At 39.4% G+C, this 18,718-nt stretch overlaps 1 protein-coding gene across 1 annotated transcript in view; it reads left to right on the top strand.

Moving 5' to 3' along the window:
• LOC126156533 (melatonin receptor type 1A-A) overlaps positions 1 to 18,718 on the top strand; it is a 103,622-nt gene that overhangs the window by 37,784 nt on the left and 47,120 nt on the right. The window contains exons 3-4 of the mRNA XM_049916317.1: positions 7,967 to 8,270; positions 8,872 to 9,050. Coding sequence (XP_049772274.1) covers positions 7,967 to 8,270; positions 8,872 to 9,050 — 483 coding nt within the window. The remainder of the gene's footprint in view (positions 1 to 7,966; positions 8,271 to 8,871; positions 9,051 to 18,718) is intronic.

Raw genomic sequence — 18,718 nt, forward strand, 5'->3', positions numbered from 1 at the left:
TAATCATTCATGTTTCAGATAGCAAAACTCAATCACGTATGCAGATTCTTAGTAACTAGAGCATCTTGTTCTAACTTTGGGGATGCATGTAGTGTATGTAGAACCAAAATTAACAAGATAAAATGGGAATTAAATGTATTAATAAAAATAATCAATTTTTGAAAACATAAGGTAACTGGACAGATAAAAAATCTACTCACCAAGAGTGGCAGAAGAACACACATATAAATGGTATTAGGTATGCAAGCTTTTGGAGACAGTGGTTCCTTCTTCTGGCAGGAGGGTTGAAGCGGAAGGAAGAGGTGTGAAGAAAAAGGACTAGCAAGGTTTAGAAAAAAGGGGTAGAGTTTGAAAAAGTCACCCAGAAACCAGGGTCAGTGGATAATTATCAGACAGGATGAGAAGGAAAGATTAAGTGCATTACTGATTGTAACTGATTCAATTGTTTTGTTAATTCATCAAGTAACATTCACATTATAATGGCATATGAGTCAAATGCAATATAAATTTGTTTTGTTTCTGTAATTATAAGTATACTCCTTTATAACACAATTTCATTTCTATCCTTCAGCTGATCTACTGTACATGAGTGTTTGCTGTTTGCATAGGAAATGACAAAGTTCTTTTTATCATGGTAGCATTCGGATTACTGTTCATCTTGTATAACAATAAATGGAAAATAGTATAAATAGTTTTTCCATATTATAATGAAATCATCCAAAAATCAATCATCTAAGTAAATCACATAAAAATGTAATGGTATTTTGTGTAAGACATTTTGTACATGTAAATGCCATGGTAACACCCTCTATGCACAATCCATCATTGAGAAAATAATGTATTGAGAAATGAGAAAACCTCTTCTCCAAAATATTTCAAACACTATTCCATTTCACATATAAAGTTACTCGTGTAAAATATAATTCTCATCTGTTATAGCTTTCAAAGATTACATATGTGGTCTGAAAAATAATCTCCTCACTTTAAGCAACTTTTACAGTGAAATGTATTTAAGCTAATAGACCAAAGTTGTTAAAGCTTCAAATTTTCAGCTTAGTATTATCTTCTTATAGCAACATCCTTTCCAAAGCTTTCAAACAGTTGTATTCAAATGCTGACCATAGATGTTGAAAATGCCAATTGTAAACACCTATGATTATTCTCAAAAGATTCTATACTGAATTTATGGCTGAGTTAGCCCCTCTTCTAACTATAATCTGCTGTAGATCCCTCAAACAAAAAACTGTGCACAGTTCTTGGAAGAAGGCACAGGTCACTACTGTCTACGAGAAGGGTAGTAGAAGTGACCCACAAAACTACAGTCCAGTATCCGTGACATCGATTTGTTGTATAATTTTAGAACATATTCTGAGCTCAAACGAATGAGGTATCTTGCATGTAATGACCTCCTCAGCGCCAACAGCATGGATTTCAAAAATGTTGATCATGTGAAACCCAACATGTACTTTCCTCACATGACATACTGAACGCTTTGGATCTAGGCAATCAGGCAGCTGCTGTATTTCTTGATTTCTGAAAAGCATTTGACTCAGCACACATCGATGCTTATTGTCAAAAGTTCTAATGGCTGTGGATGACAATTTAAGTGTGAAGTAAATAAATTAACTTCCACTTCTTTTATGAGATGACTTACTTGACATGGTTGAGCAACTTTCCTTGCTGGTTAGCCTACTGCTGCAAACTCTCTTTCACTATCTTCTTCTCTGAAGTATGTTGCTAGGTACAGGAATCTCTTAAGACTCTTTCTACTTATAAAAATAAGTAGACATACAAAGTTTCATTTGCTTCAGCTAACAACCTATATTTGAACTTCAGACATATTACAAATCTCACTCTTCATATAAATGTATACTGCTTTGTAAGCCTCTTGTGTCTCCAAATGTTAGAAACAAACTAATTTACATATAAGAGAAAGTTGGCTTAAACATCATGTCCGGTCTCAACATGAGCCATAATACACATCTTCCCTTCAACAAGGTAAGACAAAAGTTTTTCTCAAGAGTATCTTCTCCTCTGTTCTCATTATTATAACAATGGTCACTGACACAATTAGCACAGAATAACATAGAATCTCCATGGTTCTTCCGTAAACTTTCACTAAAACATACATGGATCGCCTGACAAGTACTTGTCATTGCTGTTCGACTGCCGTGTCTACATTCTTCTCACGACTGAATTTCAAACCTGCACACACGAACATGTGATGTGCAGTAGGTAAGATTCTATCATCCCACACTCACATCTAAAATATCGTGTGTTTGAGATGGTAGAAGGCTGAGTGGTTCTAGAATTTACACAGAAATTCTCAAAACACTACATATCCCCCCCCCCCCCCCCCACCACCACCACCTCAGATTTGCACCTGGAGCCCACAACTGGAACTAATTTTTTTCCAGTGTAAACCGATTCCACATTAATGCATTAGCATATGGCAGATTGTCGAGAGCAACATGTGGCTGTGAAATTTTGTTTCCTGTTGTGGAAACTACTGTAATGCTTAAGACTGCTTATGGGTATGCTGCCCTAAGTAAAACCAGAGTCTATGAGTGGTTTTCATGTTTTAAAAATGGAGAAATTCCAATTGAAGACCAACCCTGTTCAGGATGCCACTCAATGTTAAGTAGTGATGAAAACGTCGACAAAATCAATGCCTTCATTTATGAGGACCAATAATGGAAGGATCATTGTGGTCAATGGAAAATACTTTGAAGGTGATCAAAATTTGGTGTAAAAATATTAAGAAATAAAGATGTTACGATGAATTTCCTATTATTATTATTATTTAATTTTTTTATTTTAGGCGGGGTACCCCCCCCCCCCCCCCCCCCCAAATTATAAATTTGTTTCAATGCACTTGTTTTCACTTGACATTATGCATACACAATGGAAAATGGAAAAGTTGCAATATGCTTTTAACTTTAATTATTTCTTAGTATAACTGTACACTACATACCCTGCATCTACTACTCAGTTTTGCAAACCTGTAACGCTTTTAGATCACAACTGTAATATCCTTTGTTTTACCACTCTTTTAAACAGATAATCATTTTCATTGCAACTTACATTTTACGTAACACTTCATAATGTAGTAGCAGTATTTATATAAATTTTCACATAAAATTAAGGAAAGGCAACCATTCCCCTACAGTGAATCAACACATGGGCCACAGAAACACATAATGGAAAACAATATTCACACAAGCTTTCAACCACTAGATCTTTTTCTAGCTATGGTACATACATTCACTCACACAACCACAAATACACCAAAACTTACATTCCTGTGTCTACGACAATGCTTTGAGTGGCCATGTATATAACAATAATTTTCATTATTGTTATATACATGTTTGCTATTACCTCTCATTGACTGAAGTATTTTCTTTTATTTAAATTTTCTGACATTTTAAATTATTTTCAGTGCTTTTCCTTTTCCTTTTGTTAATGTTTGCATAAACTTTGGGTGAAACATTGGTACAAATAATTTCATTTCTGACATGTGTAACAGTTTGTTGAGAAACAACATCCACTACTGCCAACCTGACAGTATTGAATGGAAATGAGCATATGGCATTGTGGGCTGGGAATCCCCCATTCGGGAAGTTCAACTGCCGAGGGCAAGTACTTATTGCATTCGATGCCACATAGGGCAACTTGTGTGTTGGAGATGGGGATGAAATGATGATGAGGACAACACAACACCCAGTCCATGAGTGGAGAAAATCTCCTGCCCCAGTCAGGGATCAAACTCGGACCCCTTGGCGTGGCATTCCACCACGCTGACCACTCAGCTAATAGAGGCGGACGACAACACTGAAAATCAGATTTTTAGTTTTTCTGCCAAAATTAGATTTTCTACTGCACAGATGCTCTCAGTTTCATTTTTCTGATCTAATTCTACATTTACAATATTATTTTCAACAAAGCCAAACTGCGAATCTGATTGTTTGTGCTCTGGTTCTACTGAAAGTTCCTTTTTTAGTTCTTCGACCTGATCCCTAAGGTTTGATATCTCATTTCTCACATTCTGTATTTCATTGGTCATAATATTGAGTTTAACCCTCAACTGCTACTTAAATCAGTTTTTGATGCCTCAGTTTTACCATATCTCAATTCCACCCCAACTCTTTCGTCTGATTACTCAAATTGTTACTTAGTTTGCCAATTTTTTCACTAAAAACTTTGTAACTTATTCAAAAAAGCCATTGTAAAGCTGATGTAAAAATGGAGTAATTTCCTCATTTTGACTTTCATATTTGAATCTTGCATAACAGACCAAAAACATTGATTGTCAATTTGCACGATCTTACCTCTCCTATCATACAAAGAGAAAAAAATTTGAGAATTACAGTACTTATCTTTTCCTGATGTCCGCAATGTCAGTGTTTCACATAATTATTTCCGTTCTTTCCATTTGTCACACTTCTTGGCCATCTACATGTTTTATTTTTGAGCCACAGTGATGTTGGTACCATCCACATGCATAATTTTGAATTTTGTTTGAAATTTTGATTTTATGATGAGTAGGTGCCTGAACCTTAAAAATAGGTTAACTCAATTTTGATGACTGTTTCCAACATATCCTAGCTCCAAATACAATATCAAAATGTAACCAGCATTTGTGACTACATTTCCATTACTGTTTTGCTGATAACTGAAGATTTGACTGAGGTTTGTAATTTAGGTTTCTTTCAATGCCTCCACCTCAAATAATATCTGGGCATGGTTTCATGTATGTTAAGCAATTTATGTCAAGTTAATCAAAAAATAATGTGCCTGAAATTCTCAATACTTCTTAACTATGTTCATTGCATCATAAGACTGATTTGGGTTCTCATATAGATTCTAACAATAAAAAGTTACATTATATGTTGTTTAAACTTAAGTTAACTGAATTTAAAATTTGCTTTTACAAAACACCAAATTTACATGGAATGTATATTTATAACAATGTCTTAATTACTTTTGTTAATTACTTTACAAATACATGGTGACTTTTGTTCCTAAAATAAATTCTGTGTCTTTACAGGTGTCTGTATTGTAATTACTATCACTTTTCTAAGTATAAATCCCGCAACTGATAAACTGGGCTTTTGTTTATATATTTTTATTTTTATTTTGTAGAGCAATATCTTTATAAATTAGTTACAATTCACCTTAATTGCTCAAAATTTACCTTAAGTCAACTTATCCTTATTAGTATAGTAATCCAACAGTGTTACAATTCAAGCTTTTGCATATGTGTAACTTAGCATAAACATCGTGTGATAGTATATCATTCTCTGATATGTTTGGAGTCATACTTTTCTTTAAATATTGCCCTAGTCTGCAACATTACCATATTCTTATTTAGATCATTATGAAATTTTAGTGAGAAAGTTTTTTTACTGTTTAGTATAAGCTAATTATTTTGTCCAGTTGGTAAGTTGTCATGTGGCAGTGTTTATTGATTTATCTAATTCTTTCTTCCTTTCCCCTTATAGTAAAATTGTGGTGTTATCTGCAGAAATAGTACTTTATTGGCACCCATATTTAAGCTTAGATCATTGATACACAAAAGGAACAGAAGTGATTTCATTACTGATCCTTGAGGTACACAATATTTAATTTGCTTGTACTCTGCTAAACATTCATTTTGATGGCAACATTAGTGTACTCAATGCTCACAGCATGATTACTATCACTCAAGCATGAACAGATTCAACTAGACATCAAATATGATACTTTACAGGCTTTGACAGTAGAATCTGATAATCCACATCTTCATCTATGTCTGTACTCTGCAAATCACTGTGGCAGAGGGTACATCCTACTGTACCATTATTAGTGCTTTTCATGTTCCATTCACTTATGGAACATGGGAGGAATGATTGTTCGAAAGCCTCCATGTAAGTTGTAATCAATACAATCTTGTCCTCAAGATCCCTACTGGGTCCATACCTAGGTTGTAATATATTCCTACAGTCGCTACTTAAAGTTGCTTCTTGAAACTTTGTAAGTAGGCTTTCTTGGAATATCAAATGAAACTGTATGGTTCTAGAGAAGTTTCCAGATCTCAAACATCTATAATGTAGTTATGCAGACTGAAGTGATGAATGGAAATTTGCACCAAGGTTGGGATTCAAATCTGGATCTCCTGTTCACCAGGCGAATGAGCTAACCATCTGCCACCCTGGCACAGGAGCTTCAAACAACTACACAAACTACCCTAGCATTCATGCACCCTTAATCCAAATGAAGCATGAATGGGATTTTGGATTGAGGAGGGAGATATGCTAGGGTAGTCCATGCAGTAGTGCAAAGTGACTGTGCCAGGGTGACAGAGTGGTTAGCTCATTCGCCTGGTGAGCAGGGGATCTATATTTGAGTCTCAGCCTTGGCATGAATTTTGATTCATCACTTCAGTCTGCATGCATACATCATAGATGTTTGAGAGTTGTAAAGGTCTGTGGAACCATATAATTCCATTTTATTAAAGCACTTATGCCTGGGTTTCAGGCAGTAGCCTCCATTTAATTTGATGCTGAGGTACTATTCCAGTATAATTGAAGAACCTCTGCAGTGCTGTTTGAGTGGAATGGCAAGTGGGCTGAAGCATCAATTGGAATCTGGATCAGGATAAGAGGCATACTGGGGTAGGCTGTGCAGTTGCACAAAGCCACTGTGCCGAGGTGGCATAATGGTTAGCACATCAGCCTGCTGAGCAGGAGGTCCGGGTTTCAGTCCCATACCCAGTGTGAATTTTCATTTGTTACTTCAGTCTCTATGAATATTTCTTTGGGTAGTCTATGGCTATCTTCATGCATCTGCCAGTTCCATTTCTGCAGCATCTATTAACACTTTCCCAGGGGTTACACAAACCTGTGACTGTTTGTGCTGTTCTTCTCGGTATACATTTAATGTCCCTTGTTAGTCCTGTTTGCTATGGGTCCCACAAATTTGAACAATATTCTAGGATGGGTTGCATGAGTGATGTTTAAGCAGTCTCCTTTGTAGACAAAGCACTTCCTCAGTAATTTACAAATAAATTGAAGTCTGACACCCACTTTACACCTATGACTGAGCCTATGTGATCATTCCATTTACATCTCTACAAAGTTTTACACCAAATTATTTGTATGAGTGGACTGATTCCAACTGTGACTCACTGATATTATAATAATAGTATACTACATGTTTTTGTTTTGTGAAGTGCACAGTTTTACATTTCTGAATATTTACAGTCAGCTGCCACTCTTTACACCATTTTGAAATCTTATCAAGACCTGATTGACTATTTTTCAATTAGAGGAGACCACTCACTGAAAACCAGAAGTGCTGAGTCATCAGTACACACACCCTTTTTTGAGCTAGAATAAAACACACACACACACACACACACACACACACACACACACACACAGAGAGAGAGAGAGAGAGAGAGAGAGAGAGAGTCACAAAAGCATGATTCACACACACACACACACACACACACACACATCTATACCTATTATTGTTATTCCATCCTTGACATTCCTAGTTTCAGATAAACTATACAAGTTTCTAATCTTGTTTCTGGAGACTAAAATCCCGTTTGCTATCCCAGCCTTGTATTATGTTTTCTTTCACACTTTGTGTTAGCTATTGGGCATATCATATGAAGACTGCAATAAAAGACATTTACAAAAATATTACTTAATGCACCACAAAATTTTTCCCCATTTTTTCCATATTTCATTTCTAAGTTTAATTCTAAGAGTGTCAGGAGCTGTTTATTTAAAGTATGTGTTTCACAATTTTTTTCTTCTCTGGGTATATTTGATTTAAGCTTGTCTATATTAAATCATGATATGACAATGTTAGTTCTTTCACGTGACTTTCATATTGAATAATTTTGACCCAGACTACATATAAAATACAGGCAACAAATGTATAACAAGAAATTAATTATATGTCCTCTTTTCAGTTTAATTACAGTGCACATAACTTTCCAAATGAAATTTGGATAGTACGGGAGAACTGGGAAATTGCAGTGAAGATTCTTTTTGTCATCCCAATAGTGATTTTTGGCATTATAGGGAATGTTGCAATCATTAACATTGTTATGAGAAATACATTTCTGCGCTCACCAACTAACATGTTATTGGCAAACATGGCTGCTGCAGATGCTCTTACACTTCTTATTTGCCCACCTATGTTCCTTGTGTCAGATTTATTCCAAAACTATGTTCTTGGTAAAGGTGGCTGTAAAACTGAAGGCTTCTTTTCATGTGAGTATCTCTGTAACATTTTCTTAAAATATACGTTTTAGTGAAATATATTTTCATTACTTTTATTCTTTGGCTTCTCAGATTTAATTGTCATATTTTTTCAATGTTGAACCTATTTTCTGATAAGAAACATCACTAATACTGTAATCTGAATGTTAGCAACACAACTGTAGAATGTGGGCCGGTTCTGAGGACTCAAATTGGGCATTTTAATTCCATTTGAAATGAAATTATAAATTATTACTGTCCATACCTGAGCTCTTCTGGAACAATGGAATACAGTATCTCTTCATATAAACCAATCATTTGTTTTGAAACTCCTCAGATACCTCTCAGAACTTCTTTGATAGTTCATTCTATGGCCTCTGAAGATATTTTTGTCAGGTTCCAAGTAACTCTAATACTTGACAATGGCAATTAATAATGGGTTTGGTATTTCACTGCAGCAAAAAATCCTTATGCTGCTTGAGATTATATAAGCCACATTAATAATTTTTAGTAATATCACACTATTATGCAGTTTAAGAAGTAATTATGACACTTATCATAACATTTTGACTTGTAAACACTTGTTTTATAAGCAATTTATATGCAAATACAGGTGCATTTCTACTAACAGCTGTTTTGAATCTTTGTATTGTGAGTTATGACCGCCTCACAGCAATTACATTGCCACCAGAAGCAAAATTAACTCACAATGCAACAAAAGTTATCATGGCAGTCACCTGGGCATCTGGATTCTTGATAGCACTACCTCTCATAATTTTCAGAAACTATAAGGTAAGAGACGCTTTTCAAAATAATAATGCAAGTTCTGCAACAATAAGGAGATCTTGCTTTTGTAGTATTTTCATATTAATGTGTGATGTGTTTAAGGAACATAGTAACTCTGAAAGTCCTTAACTTACATCTTTGTTTAATGTCAGTACTCATAAATATGAAATGATATGAAATTAACAGCTGGTTGGTTGAATGATTTGAGCGAGGGGACCAAGCAGTGAGGCCATTGGTCCCATCGGATTAGGGAAGGATCGGGAAGGAAGTTGGACATGCCCTTCAAAGGAACCATCCCGGCATTTGCCTGAAGCAATTTAGGGAAATCATGGAAAACCTAAATCAGGATGGCTGGACACAAGTTTGAACCATCATCCTCCTAAAAGCAAGTGCAGTGTGCTAACAACTGCGCCAATTCACTCTGTGAAATTAATATGTTTTCATTATTTTTAGGTTGTGGCATCATTAGATCAATCATTAATGTGAAGCACAGGATAAAACAGCCTCAGTCAGTTTCCTGTCCCATTCCTTTCCTAGTATAGATTGCTCTCCATCTGTAATAACCTTACTGCTATTGCCACTTCAAACCACTGCCTTCCTTCCTTTTACCCATTTTCTTTCCTTTGAGCATATATGAATACTTCATATGAACATTTATGATTGTGTTCTTTCTTTTTAGTTTATCTGTCATTTTTTATTTGTATGAGAGCTGGTTTTTTTCTTAGCTATCATATTATGAATAAGACCAAGGCCTTCAGTTACACTGTTAGCAAATAATCACCTTTACTAGTCTCGGTTACTCAATTACCAGAGCATCTTCTTTGCTTGGGAGGGTTTTATCTAGTCTGATTTCCTATTTGCTATCTTAGCAGGTCCTCTGTTATCATCTTTCTTTATAATCAAACAATGGAAAATCCAGGATGGAATGTAACAATATTATGAAAAGTTGCTACTCACCATATAGTGGAGATGCTGAGTTACAGATAGGCACAACAAAAAGACTGTCACAAATAAAGCTTTCAGCCATTAAGGCCTTTGTCAACAATAGACACACACACACACACACACACACACACACACACACACACACACACACACACACACACACAAATGCAACTCACACACACGACTGCAGTCTCAGGCAATTAAAACCACATTGCAAGCAACAACACTAAGGCATGACGGGAGTGGCGATTGGGTGGGGATAACGAGGAGGCTGGGGCATTGAGGGGGAGGGATAGTATGATGGGGGTGGTGGACAGTGAAGTGCTGAGGTTAGATGGTGGGCAGGGGGGAAGTGGGGAGGGGGGGGTGGCAGAGAAGTGAAAAGACTGGGTGTGATGGTGGAATGATGGCTGTGTAATGCTGGAATGAGAACAAGGAAGGGCTGAATTGGTGAGGACAGTAACTAATGAAGGTTGATGCCAGGAGGGCTACAGGAGCATAGGATGTATTTCAGGGAAAGTTCCCACCTGTACAATCCAGAAATGCTGGTGTTGGTGGGAAGGATCCATACCGCACAGGCTGTGAAGCAGTCATTCAAAAGAAGGATTTCATGTTTGGCAGCGAGTTCAGCAACAGGGTGATCCATTTGTTTCTTGGCCACAGTTTGTTGGAGGCCATTGATGCGGACAGACAGGTTATTGGTTGTCCTGCCCATATAGAATGCAATACAGTGGTCGCAGCTTAGCTTGTAGATCACATGACTAGTTTCACAGGTAGACCTGCCTTTGATGGGATAGGTGATGTTAGTGACTCGAATGTAGTAGGTGGTGGTGGGAGGATGTATGGGACAGGTGTTGTATCTAGGTCTATTACAGGGGTATGGGCCATGAGGTAAGGAGTTGGGAGCAGGGGTTGTGTAAGGATGGATGAGTATATTGTGTAGGTTCAGTGGATGGTGGAATACCACTGTGGGGGGAGGATGGGAAGGGTAGTGGGCAGGACATTTCTCATTTCAGGGCACAAAGAGAGGTAGTCAAAACCTTGGCAGAGAAATTAATTCAGTTGCTCCAGTCCTGGGTGGTACTGAGTTACGAGGAGAATGCTCCTCTGTGGCTGGACGGTGGGACTTTGGGAGGTAGTGGGAGACTAGGAAGAGAAGGTGTGGTGTCACCGCCAGACACCACACTTGCTAGGTGGTAGCCTTTAAATCAGCTGCAGTCCGTTAGTATACGTCGGACCTGAGTGTCGCCACTATCAGTGATTGCAGACTGAGTGCCGCCACATGGCAGGTCTAGAGAGACTCCCTAGCACTCACCCCAGTTGTACAGCTGACTTTGCTAGCTATGGTTCACTGTCTACATACGCTCTCATTTGCAGGGACGACCGTTTAGCATAGCCTTCAGCTACGTCATTTGCTACGACCTAGCAAGGTGCCATATTCAGTTACTATGTATCCTGAACAGATAATATTGTGAATCATGTACTGTCAAGAGTGACGTTCATCATTAATAGATTAAAGTTAAGTATCAAACTAATTATATCTGCTTTCTGAATTCTAATTCTTTGTCATGTTCCAGAGCTCATGTCAGTATAGTCCTTCCCTCCTCACGCCAGCCTGCGTGAGCTAAAACGCGTGCATTTCGGCCTCCTCTCGTAACATGGTGTTGGCTCTTCTGCCAACACAACAGAAGGCATGGGACTTTTGTTTTTGTACATGATTGGGAGGATAATTACAGTCTGTGAAGGCTTCAGTGAGAACCTTGGTATATTTTGAGAGGGACAGCTCATCACTGCAGATGTGACGACCATGAGTGGCTAGGCTGTATGGAAAGGACTTCCTAGTATGGAACGGGTGGCAGCTGTCGAAGTGGAGGTATTGCTGGTTGTTTGTAGATTTGATATGGACGAAGGTACTGATGTAGCCATCTTTGAGGTGGAGGTCAACGTCTAGGAAGGTGGCTTGTTGGGTTGAGTAGGACCAGGTGAAGCAAATGGGGGAGAAGTTGTTGAGGTTCTGGAGGAATGTGGATAGGGTGTTCTTGCCCTCATCAACGAATCTGAACCAGGTGAAGGGTTTAGGATTCTGGGTTTTTGGAAGGATTCCTCCAGATGGCCCATGAATAGGTTGGCATCGGACAGTGCCATGCAGGTGCCCATAGCCATACCTCGGATTTGTTTATAGGTAATGCCTTCAAAGGAGAAATAATTGTGGGGGAGGATAAATTTTTCCATGACGACTAGGAAGGAGATTGTTGGTCTGAAATCAGATGGGCATTGGGAAAGGTAGAGTTCAATAGCGATAAGGCCATGGATATTAGGAATGTTAGTAAAAGGGAGGTGGCATCAGTAGTTATGAGCAGGCCACCGTGTGGTTTCTTTATAACACAAGAGGAAACAAACATTAGTATCTTCTACGAAATTTCATATGAACTCCTGGATACCTGTAATTTACTGCCACAATATTTCAGCACAGTCTTCAGGTCATTTTCATGTGAATACTGATGATGTACACTGAGCTCCCCTATTCAAAACACCACCAACAAGATGCACCCAGTAGTCACTGTGCATGTACTGCTTGAGTGAGTGCAATACTCCTGCAAATCAATGCACTATACCATGCTCCCTCTGTGGTAAAAGATTGTCCCACTGGTATCAGATCAACCATCTTCACATAGTAAAACTGCAAACTGATTTAGAGCACAAAATTTTTCTATGACAGAATTCCATAGAGAATCTAACTGGAAACCACTGTCCCAATTGACAGGGGAGTCAGACAGCCATATTTCCACTGATTAATTGATGGTGGAGCTTGAAAAGTTTTACTTATGGACTACAATTTTTATTTCATTGTATTTCATCAAGTGACCAGCAGAAATGCAGCTCTCAGGGAAAGCAGGCTTGCTAATTTTGAAGGAAGCAAGTATGCCACTGCTGTTCCACATCGTTATCTTGAGCAATGCATGTCATTTGTCCTATATAAGATTTGCTACACTCACATGGAATCCTATAAACACCTTTCTTGGCTCTGAGCACTATGGGACTTAACATCTATGGTCATCAGTCCCCTAGAACTTAGAACTACTTAAACCTAACTAACCTAAGGACAGCACACAACACCCAGTCATCACAAGGCAGAGAAAATCCCTGACCCCGCCAGGAATCAAACCCGGGAACCCAGGCGTGGGAAGCGAGAACGCTACCGCACGACCACGAGCTGTGGACAAACACCTTTCTTGCACAACTCTTAAGTCTTCTTTGATGGATCCCAAAAGCACTGAGATTTTCTGTGGAGGATGAAAGATCACTTTAATCTTATTTCTTCTTAATATTCTGCATGTTTTCATGAAAACAACAAACTCTTCCCTGTTCTTCTGTTTGTTGATCTTTAGTGCTCTCTGTACTTGTTGAGATGAGTGTTCACTGTTCAGGAACACAATTTGTGGGTGTTTCAGTTCTGCTTGCAAGTTATCATCATCTGACATGGTATGGAGTTGGTGGATCAAGGTTTTCAGAAAGCCCATTGTTTGTGCCAGATGGTGGCAACTAATTGCCTGTGATCTTTATGAGTGTACTTTTGAAATACTGAATGTCAGTTCTGTCATTACTCTTATGTTGCACCAAGCCATCCAAAAATGTATGGGGTTCAGATGTTGAAGTAATTCTCAGAGACTGTCCAAACCATGAGTATCATCAACATATCTCCCAAATACAGTTTTAAAAGAGTTGAGTTGATTGCTCACTCCTCAAAATCTTCCATAAAAAGGTTGACAAACAGGGGAGACAAAAGATGCCCCAGGGCAACTCTATCAAGCTGTTAAAAAAGTCCACTGTTAAATAACAAGTATGTTTAGAAGAGAGTGTGCTTGAACAATACTGTAATATCAACCTCATACCTTTTGGCAGTGAGATGTAGCAAGTCCACTAGAGGTGCATTTGAAAATGATTTTTCCAAGTACTTTGTATCTTTACTTAGACCCATTGTAGGCAAGCGCCCACATCATACAACAAAATCAACTAATTTTATCGACAGACTCAGCTCATTCAAGCCGGAAAGCAATAACTTATTGATAAGTTTTAATGTTGTTTCACTTTTTACAAATGTGCCTCTGGTGGGCCCACTTCCCATTGGCAAAAGGTTTGAGGCTGATTTTACAGCTCTGTTCAGGCACACTCTCTCCTTGACATACTTTTTATTTAAAAATGAGTTTTTTGAACAATTTGATGGTGTTGCTGTGGGTAGTCTTTTGTCTCCTCTGGTTGCCAATCTTTTTATGGAAGATTCTGAGGGGCCAGCACTCAACTCAGCTGTTTTAAAACAGTATTTTAGTGATATGTTGATGATATTTTTATAGTTTGGCCCCAAGGTTTTGACAGTCTTTTAAAGTTACTTCAACATCTGAACTTCACACACAAAAATATAAAATATACCGTAGAGATGGAGAAGAAAGGTTGTTTGCCATTTTTGATGGCTTGGTAAGAGTGATGATAGACTTGGACATTTCAGAGCACACTTATACAGACCTATACTGACAGGCTGCTAGTTGTCACCATTCAGCACAAAAAACAGGCATTCTGTAGATCTTGGTCCACAGAGGCCATACCATCTCAGATGACAATAATCTGCAAACAGATCTGGAGCACCTAAAAACCATGTTCCCGAACCACAGATATTTGTCTCAGAAAGTGCAAAGTGTCCTACAAGCATAAAACAGAACAAAACAACAAAGACGTGAGGTCTCCAAATGACAGCTTATCTACCTCATACTCGAAATGTTTCACAAAAATAGGCAGAATATTAAGAAGATATGAGATTAAAGTGAGTTTCCATTCTCCATCAAAAACCTCAGAGCATTTGGGATCTATCAAAGATATCAAGTTCCATAAGGCAAATATTTATAAGATTCTGTGCAAGAATAACACATATTATACAGGATGGTCAGAAACAGTCTGAAAAGCTTGTAAGGGTATTGTAGGAAAGGTTATGCTGAGAAGCAATTGTTAAGAAAAAATTCAGTATGTTGTACCATTTCTGAGTTAATTACCATTGAAGTTAGTCAATCAGGTCACTGCACATGCAAATTCAAGTGCCCGCTAGATGCAATAAGTGTCAGTTGTTCTCATAGAGTAGATGATAGTGCAAAAGAGTGGTCAGCCTTTGGTTCATGTTTGATCATTACTATAGTGCCATCTCCAATTTTTGTATTGTTCTCTTGTTTTAAGAAACCAAATGAAGTTTGGTAACATCATTTCTGGTAGGCTGCTTGAATTTGTATGCACAATGCCCTGACTGGCGATCTTCAATGCTAATTAACTTAGGAACAACAGAACACATCAGTTTTCTTTCTTGGATATTATTTTTCAGCACAACCTACCCAGCAACACTGTTTCAAGCTTTTCATATTGTTTCTGACCATCCTGGGCAAAAAATGTGAACTGTTCAAGATTGCACTGGGGAACAACAGTGGCCTACTTTCCTCCTGCATCCCAGCAAGCCCGCTATGACCGACCATTGTATTTCTACTGGTTATTCAATGAAATACACTGAAACAAAAACTGCAGCCCATGAGTCAATCTTTTGAAGTTCTGTTGTTGATGAATAAGTGGAAATACAGCTATCTGTTGTTGCATGCTTGTAACAACTCAGAACTGCACTTGTGTTCTGTTAGTTGAATACAGGTGCTGATGACCTGCTGTTGAGAACCATATACACACCACCATCACTGCCACCACCACCACCCCAATGCAACTCCCTTATCATTTGGGATTGTGACATCCAGTTAGATTCTGGACGGAATCCTGTCACAAAAATCTGTCTGCTCTACACTGCAATTTGACTGTGAAGATGGTTGATCTGATATATGGTGTTATTTCACCACAGAGGGAGTGTGGCATAGTGTAGTGACTTGCAGGAGAACTGCAGAATAGTGTGCTCCCTGCTGCCGTTGGATAAGCAGCTGCAGCAGCAAGTCGTATACTCCTAGTTCACTCATTTGTTACATAGTTTAATTCTTAATTTCTTTGCGTGTTTGTGGTACTTGCATTGTTTAATTCATAAATTTCGGGCGTATTATAGTATTTGAGAGTTGTAGCATCGTGTTTTAGTACCTGAATAGTGTAAATTTGCATAGTCGTCTGTCTTCTGTTTTTGTTTTGAACGGCCAGTGTCGGTTGGTCACAGTCAGTGTGCTCCCTGCCGCCGTTGGATAAGCAGCTGCAGCAGCAAGTCGTATACTCCTAGCTCACTCATTTGTTACATAGTTTAATTCTTAATTTCTTTGCGTGTTTTTGGCACTTGCATTGTTTAATTCATAAATTTCGGGCATATTATAGTATTTGAGAGTTGTAGCATCGCGTTTTAGTAACCAAATATTGTAAAATCGCGTAGTCTCCTTCCGCCGCCAAGCAGTGTGTCAGCAGTGCGCAAGTAGCAGCATTACTGCATTTACTAGGCAATCTTGTATTCTAATAACCGTTTAAATTTTGTCGATTTGTTTGTGCTCTCTGTAGACATTCTTTGCACAACATTTTTTAGCATGGATAGGGACTGCAACTGCTGTGTTCGGATGCAGGCTGAGTTGGCGTCCCTTCACTCCCAGCTTCAGGCAGTGTTGGCTTCGGTCACACAGCTTGAGGCTGTTGCCAATGGGCATCACTGTGGGGGTCTGGATGGGGGTTTGTCGGAGACGGCCAGCTCGTCCCACGCATCCCCCGATCGGACTATGACTGTGGTTGCCCGGGATACTGCCCGCATTGAGGCTGATCCCTCACCTGTGGTAGAGTGGGAGGTTGTCTCAAGGTGTGGCAGGGGGCGAAAGACATTCCGGAGGGCTGAACGGAAGGCCTTTCAAGTTTGTCTGACGAACCAGTTTCAGGCTCTGTCTCAGGCTGATACTGATCTTTGGCCTGACATGGCTGCTTGTCCTGTTCCAGAGGTTGCCCCTCAGTCTGCAAGATCCGGGCGGTCGCAGAGGGTGGGCTTACTGGTAGTTGGGAGCTCCAACGTCAGGCGAGTAATGGGGCCCCTTAGGGATATGGCAGCAAGAGAGGGGAAGAAAACCAATGTGCACTTCCGTGTGCATACCGGGAGGGGGGGGGGGGGGGGGCGGGAGGGGGGGGGTCATTCCAGACGTGGAAAGGGTCCTTCCAGATGCCATGAAGGGTACAGGGTGCACCCATCTGCAGGTGGTTGCTCATGTCGGCACCAATGATGTGTGTTGCTATGGATCAGAGGAAATCCTCTCTGGCTTCCGGCGGCTATCTGATTTGGTGAAGACTGCCAGTCTCGCTAGTGGGATGAAAGCAGAGCTCACCATCTGCAGCATCGTCGACAGGACTGACTGCAGACCTTTGGTACAGAGCTGAGTGGAGGGTCTGAATCAGAGGCTGAGACGGTTCTGCGACTGTGTGGGCTGCAGATTCCTCGACTTGCGCCATAGGGTGGTGGGGTTTCGGGTTCTGCTGGATAGGTCAGGAGTCCACTACACGCAACAAGCGGCTGCACGGGTAGCAGGGGTTGTGTGGCGTGGGCTGGGCGGTTTTTTAGGTTAGATGGCCTTGGGCAAGTACAGAAAGGGCAACAGCCTCAACGGGTGCGGGGCAAATTCAGAACATGCGGGGACCAAGCAGCAATCAGTATTGTAATTGTAAACTGTCGAAGCTGCGTTGGTAAAGTACTGGAACTTCAAGCGCTGATAGAAAGCACCGAAGCTGAAATCGTTATAGGTATGGAAAGCTGGCTGAAGCCAGAGATAAATTCTGCCGAAATTTTTACAAAGGTACAGACGGTGTTTAGAAAGGATAGATTGCATGCAACCGTTGGTGGAGTGTTCGTCGCTGTTAGTAGTAGTTTATCCTGTAGTGAAGTAGAAGTGGATAGTTCCTGTGGATTATTATGGGTGGAGGTTACACTCAACAACCAAGCTAGGTTAATAATTGGCTCCTTTTACCAACCTCCCGACTCAGCAGCAGAACAACTGAGAGAAAATTTGGAATACATTTCACATAAATTTTCTCAGCATGTTATAGTCTTAGGTGGAGATTTCAATTTACCAGATATAGACTGGGACACTCAGATGTTTAGGATGGGTGATAGGGACAGAGCATCGAGTGACATTATACTGAGTGCACTATCCGAAAATTACCTCGAGCAATTAAACAGAGAACCAACTCATGGAGATAACATCTTGGACCTACTGATAACAAACAGACCCGAACTTTTCAACTCTGTAAGTGCAGAACAGGGAATCAGTGATCATAAGGCCATTGCAGCATCCCTGAATATGGAAGTAAATAGGAATATAAAAAAAGGGAGGAAGGTTTATCTGTTTAGCAAGAGTAATAGAAGGCGGATTTCAGACTACCTAACAGATCAAAATGAAAATTTCTGGTCCGATACTGACAATGTTGAGTGTTTATGGAAAAAGTTCAAGGCAATCGTAAAATGCGTTTTAGACAGGTACGTGCCGAGTAAAACTGTGAGGGACGGGAAAAACCCACCGTGGTACAACAACAAAGTTAGGAAACTACTGCGAAAGCAAAGAGAGCTTCACTCAAAGTTTAAACGCAGCCAAAACCTCTCAGACAAACAGAAGCTAAATGATGTCAAAGTTAGCATAAGGAGGGCTATGCGTGAAGCGTTCAGTGAATTCGAAAGTAAAATTCTATGTACCGACTTGACAGAAAATCCTAGGAAGTTCTGGTCTTACGTTAAATCAGTAAGTGGCTCGAAA

Source organism: Schistocerca cancellata, chromosome 2, assembly GCF_023864275.1.
Source record: "Schistocerca cancellata isolate TAMUIC-IGC-003103 chromosome 2, iqSchCanc2.1, whole genome shotgun sequence".
Taxonomy (NCBI): domain Eukaryota; kingdom Metazoa; phylum Arthropoda; class Insecta; order Orthoptera; family Acrididae; genus Schistocerca; species Schistocerca cancellata.